The 5,864-nt window shown below is 37.1% G+C and overlaps 1 protein-coding gene across 1 annotated transcript; it reads left to right on the top strand.

Annotated features, from left to right (window-relative positions):
- The first annotated feature begins 1,915 nt into the window (after positions 1-1,915).
- On the top strand, positions 1,916-4,769 carry LOC104898061 (disease resistance protein RPM1). The gene is made up of 2 exons (XM_048646371.1): positions 1,916-2,631; positions 3,125-4,769. The coding sequence occupies exons 1-2, from the start codon at positions 1,916-1,918 to the stop codon at positions 4,767-4,769; spliced, it is 2,361 nt and encodes a 786-aa protein (XP_048502328.1).
- The last annotated feature ends 1,095 nt before the right edge of the window (positions 4,770-5,864 follow it).

Below are 5,864 nucleotides of genomic sequence, written 5' to 3'. Positions count from 1 at the left end.
CATCAAAACAAGCCACTATGGGCATAACAAAGCCAACTATGGGCAAACAAAGCCACTATGGACATAACAAGCCACTTTGGGCAAACTTGACCAACTATGGGTCGAAAATTGAGGTTAGAGTCATAAGACTATAGAGAATTTTGGAGGTTAAAGTCATAAGACTATCAAATTTTGGAGGTTAAAGTCATAAGACTATGAATTTTGGAGGTTAGAGTCATAAGACTATTGAGGTTAAAGTCATAAGACTATCAAACTTAGAACCTAACAAAGTAGGCTGCTTTGAGCAAAAGAGATCACGATGGATCTTTGAACAAAACAGAGAAATGATCACTCAACAAGGATCACAGAGAAAATTCAGATGTAAAACTCAGTAGATAAACTGAATTCAGATGATTAAAAGTAGAATATCAGAGAACAAGAGCACAAAACAAAAAAAAATTGGAGAAAATATTGTAGTAGAGAAAGAGAATGAGGCAGGGTGAAATGAATGCAATGTGAAGAGAATCATTATCAAGGTGTCGATTTATGAACAAGGAGGAAGAAACTAAAAAAAAATTCACCACAACTAATCCTCAACTAACACCATCAGTAACCACAACAACAGCAACACAACAACAAATCCAAGAACAATAGCCAGCAGAACAACAACTAACAACCCAGTTTACACCAACAAAACAGAACTCCGATTTCCAAATCCTAATTAAGAATCAACGTAGTATCTCAACTATTACGAAATCGCAAATCAGCATAAACCAAATCTCTAACTTCAAGAAAACAAACCAAGATTCAAGGATCATACCAGCTGAAGTATTGCTAGAGTAACTTGTGCAGATAACTGCACGAATCAAGAAGTCAGCAATGAAAACTTGCGGTTGATTTCTTGAGCCGAAAACAAGGATTAAATCTTGAATGCTTCGAATAATTCGTAGAGGAAATATGTTGAAATTGTTAACTCGAGAAACCGAACTTCCAAATACCCAGAAAAAGATCAAGAAACTCAGGAAATATTCATTTTCTAAAATCCAGAACTTGTCAACACATTAAAATACTCGAAATTCTTCAAGAAACTTCGATGAAATTACCGGAAAAACTGTCGGAACTACACAAGTTTAGAGGGCCGAGCAACAACAAACTCTAATTGATCACAAATTGTGGCTAATTGCTGAAATTCGAGCAACAAAGAATGAAACTGGAAGAACCCTAAAAATTGGGGAAAACCCCCAAGAATCGATAAATTGTTCGGTTCGAGGTTCGAAAAAAAATGATTTGTGAATAAAATTAGATGATAAATGGGAAAATCGAATCCTAATTGCTCACTTATGAGCCTGAATTCAGAAAAATTCGAATAGAAATTTTTTTTTTTTTTTTTTTTTTTTTTTTTTTTTTTTTTTTTTTTTTTTTGGGGAAAATATGATGAATTAGGGATTTGATTTGAACAAGAATTTGTGCGAAATTTACGAGCTAGGATCATTCCCGCTCTGATACCATGTTAAATTTTGTGTTTATGGAGGAAGATAATCAGAAGGAAGAAAAAAGGAAGCCATTGTTGTGCTTGAAGTTAAAGAATACAGTAGAGAGGAAGATAGAGGAAAGAGAGAGAATAAGAACTACATTTTATTATTTGATGAAAAGTAAAGTAATATTACAAGGACCTACTATTTATACTAATTATCATATTAGTACAATCTAACAAACTATACCAAACTAAGCTTGAATTAAGGGGGCAACTAACAACTAACAACCTAATATCTATACTTCAACATCATTGTTTGGGATGGGAATCATTGCAACCATAGCATCATGGTGTATGAAGGAAATCATTAAATCCCTACCATCATGGTGGAGCTGGGCAAAAGAGCAGCTGTCCAAGTTGATCCAGGCAAGCTTTTGGTTGATTTTTTATCTCCCAAAAGAGATGAAGGAGATCGAGGAAATGCACAAAAAAATTCTTGAAAAGTTAGAGGAAGCCAGCAAAATTACAGCAGACGAAGATGAAGGTAACATCATTTATGTCAAAGAGAGGAGTGGAATCAAGTCCCGCATTGAGGATGTTATCGATAGCTACAACCTCCTTTCTAGGCGGCGGAATCATTTAGTTGAGCTTTATCCTAACTATCTAAAGAGGTATTTAATGGTAGCCCTGCTATTTGTGAAGCAATTATGGCCAAAGCTCAAGATAGCCAACACTATTGTGAAGATAAAGGAGGACATGAATCTGTTAAGCCAATCTCGCCATCAGGCGGTGGAGGCGGCCAATGATCCTCGGAGCTTGTTTCGTTTTACCGATGATGAGTCCCTCTTCGTCGACATCCAACGTCGTAAGGAGCAGATAATCACGGAGTTGAATTTGCAAGACACACGGCATTTGAAGCGGTCTTTTTTAGCAGTGAGAGGTGATGCAGGAATAGGAAAGACCACAGTTGTGAACCAGGTGTACGAGGAGGTCAAATCCCAATTCACATTGCGTGCTTGGGTCACTGTTTCCCAATCTTATGAACCAGCAGATATACTACTCAAAATTCTTCAGAAGTTTCAAGTGCCTGAAAATGTGCAACATGATGTGAAGATATCACAAGACATATTGTCAGCATCGGAAGTGTTTAGGAACTACATGGTGCAAAAGAACTTAAGGTACTCTTTCTTTATGCATGTGAGCTTGTCCAATTTTGAAAAACAAGAGAGTGGATCCTATTACCAATTTGTTGAACCTCATTTGGACTTGATTGTAGTCACTCTCTCCTCCGGTGTGGGCCTGTGTGTGCAGGCCTAATGATATACTTCCTCCGTTTCTTTTTACTTGCAACGGTTTGACTTTTACACTATTCACCAACTCTACTTAGTTTATTTTTTGTGATTTATAGTTAAGGAAAAACATATTCATGTGGAATCTTATTAGATTCGTCTGAATGTATATTTTCCGAATATATACTTTTTATAATTTTTATTTATCGGTAATTAAAATTATTGATGATTGAAATTATACATTGGCAAGCGTAAAAGTCAAACCGTTGCAAGTAAAAAGAAACAGAGGAAGTGTTTATCAGACTTGGTTAAATTCTTTTGTGATCTATATGGTTTGTTTAATTTAGTGTTTAGCTTAATTGGGATCTTTTTCATTTTGCAGCTATATTGTTGTTCTTGATGATGTTTGGGACTATGATTTATTAAACAACATACGTGTTGCCTTACCTTCTGACCAAAACGGAAGTCGGATATTGATGACAACTCGTAATAAAAAGGTTGCAGAAGACTGGAAATATGCGTTTATTAATGGCAATGTCTATGTTGCCGAGCGCTTGTCTGAAGAATATGCATGGGAGCTATTTTGTAAGAGGTTATTTAACAATAATAATTACCCTGATCGAGCATTGGAGGAGGTATCTCGCGAAATCTTGGCAAAATGTGCAGGTATACCACTGGTAATTTTGGCAGTCGCTGGACTTCTTGTCAACAAAGAAACGATAGCAGAATGGAAGACAGTACGTGATCATCTTGGTCATGAGTATAAAACGTCTCCTACTTATGCAGACACTAAAAAAATAATGTTGTACAGTTATCATGATTTGCCGCCTAATTTGAAGGCTTGTTTCTTGTACTTTGGCATGTTTCCTGAAGATCATGATATAGAGGTTAGTAAGTTAGTTCGGGCATGGGTCGCAGAGGCGTTAGCAAAGAGCGATGGGAGTTACACACCTGAAGAAGTTGCCGAAAATTATGTGAACAATCTCATTGAAAGAGGATTAGTGATGAGAATAAGTCACAACATGAAGAATATTACCATATTTTTACCAACAGAAAGCGAGTTATTTGAAAGCTCAGTTAGGATTCATGATGTCCTCCATGAGATAATAAGGGAAAAATCAAAGGAACTAGACTTTTGTGAATTTTTACTTGAGAACTCCCAAGAGATTGATAAAAATGGAAAACCACGGCGGCTTTCGATTAACAGTATTAGTAAATCTCTCAACCTGCAAGACATAAGGACTCGTTGGGATAATGCTTGCAGCATCCGCAGTTTGTTGCTTAATAAGTGTACAAATTGTGGTAATTTGCTGAAGGAGATACTCCCCCAATTCGCCGATATGCTGAGAGTACTACATCTGGAGGAGAGTGAAATTGATGGTCAGATTCCTCATGAGGTGGCAAATCTGCAGAATTTGCGTCTTTTGAGGCTGTGTATCCGTAACATCCAGAACTTACCAACTTTGGTATGTCAACTTATCAATCTGGAAACCTTGGATATCTATAATCGATCCATTAATAAACCAGTCGCACTACCAACAGATATCAAGGGGCTTCAAAACCTAAAACATCTCATTGTAAGTAGAGCAGTCATAATTCCTGTAGGGGTTTTGACGAGCTTGACTGAGTTGCAAACCCTAGTAGAGGTGAATGTAAGTGAATCTGGCTTAGTAAAGGAGCTAAAAGATTTGAAGCGTATGAGGACATTGCATGTATTTAAGCTGGATGGACAATGTGTACCAGCATTTTGCGACGCGTTACAAGGAATGACCGAGCTTCGCTCACTCCAGGTGTGGGTTCGTCATGATACGCATAGTTCCGCCATTGATTTTGAGCCGGAACACCTGATTGATTCCCCCCCTCAGAAGCTGGAGGAGCTTGTGTTAATAGCCAATCTAACAGACAGGTTGCCAACATGGATTCCAGAGCTACATAGCTTAGTTTGTATGTCATTTGAAATATGTATCGACATGGATTATTTGAATACACTACAAGTCCTCGGAGATCTTCCCAGTGATAGTTTTTAGAGTAGAGAGGAGATTGAATAAAATATGAAGAAGTTTTGCATTAAACTTGCTCAATTAATCTCAATACAATAAGTGTCTTTTATAGGTTTACAAAACACTACTAATAACATGTCCACTACTTAACCCACTACTTTTATCCCACTAAATAGACCATTATGTAGACCACTACTTGTTAGCCCACTAACTAATTATTTGCAACTAGTCCTACCTATTAGGAAAACTATTTGACTAATTTTGGAGCATAATCCAACACACCCCCTTGCTCTAAAATTTCTAAGAGCCAACATTAAACATTGTGTCACAATCTTGCTTGTTCGTAATTCTTCCCGTATGATATAATCTTCATGGAGCACTTCTCTCCATTAACATGGAAGCACTTCTCTTCCTAATGTAATGCACTTCTCATTACCAACGTCATATCTTCGGAGCACATCTCTCCGCACGACCTTGTGAAGCACTTCTCTTCACCACGACTTTGTGAAGCACTTCTCTTCACCACTTTCCATATAATCACAAATATTTTTCTTTTCAACCACTCTTGCCATGGTGGTTTGCCCAATTTTTTTTCACTCATAAAACAGAAGATGGCCTGCAATGGCTTACTTCGTACTTCCTCTCTTTCTCTCTCTCTTTTTTTTTTTTGGCCTCCAAGGATCTAACCTAAAGCTCTTGATACCATGATAGTTTTTAGAGTAGAGAGGAGATTAAATAATATATGGAGAAGTTTTGCATTAAACTTGCTCAATTAATCTCAATACAATAAGTGTCTTTTATAGGTTTACAAAACACTACTAATAACATGTCCACTACTTAACCCACTACTTTTATCCCACTAAATAGACCATTATGTAGACCACTACTTGTTAGCCCACTAACTAATTATTTGCAACTAGTCCTACCTATTAGGAAAACTATTTGACTAATTTTGGAGCATAATCCAACACCCAGTCTCAAAAAACTCCGGTTACGGGTTGAACCCGTTATAAGTCTTGATTTTGGTACACAGGATGATAAATTCAAAAATCTCAGGCTTTTGGTGATTCGGGCTAGGTTTAACCTGACTAGAATATCGGGCACTCTACCATGTCTTCAGAG

The sequence above is a fragment of the Beta vulgaris genome, chromosome 6, assembly GCF_026745355.1.
Source record: "Beta vulgaris subsp. vulgaris cultivar EL10 chromosome 6, EL10.2, whole genome shotgun sequence".
NCBI classification, from domain to species: Eukaryota; Viridiplantae; Streptophyta; class Magnoliopsida; order Caryophyllales; family Amaranthaceae; genus Beta; species Beta vulgaris.
Note: the sequence above shows the minus strand (reverse complement) of the source record. Positions and strands in the feature narration are given on the sequence as shown.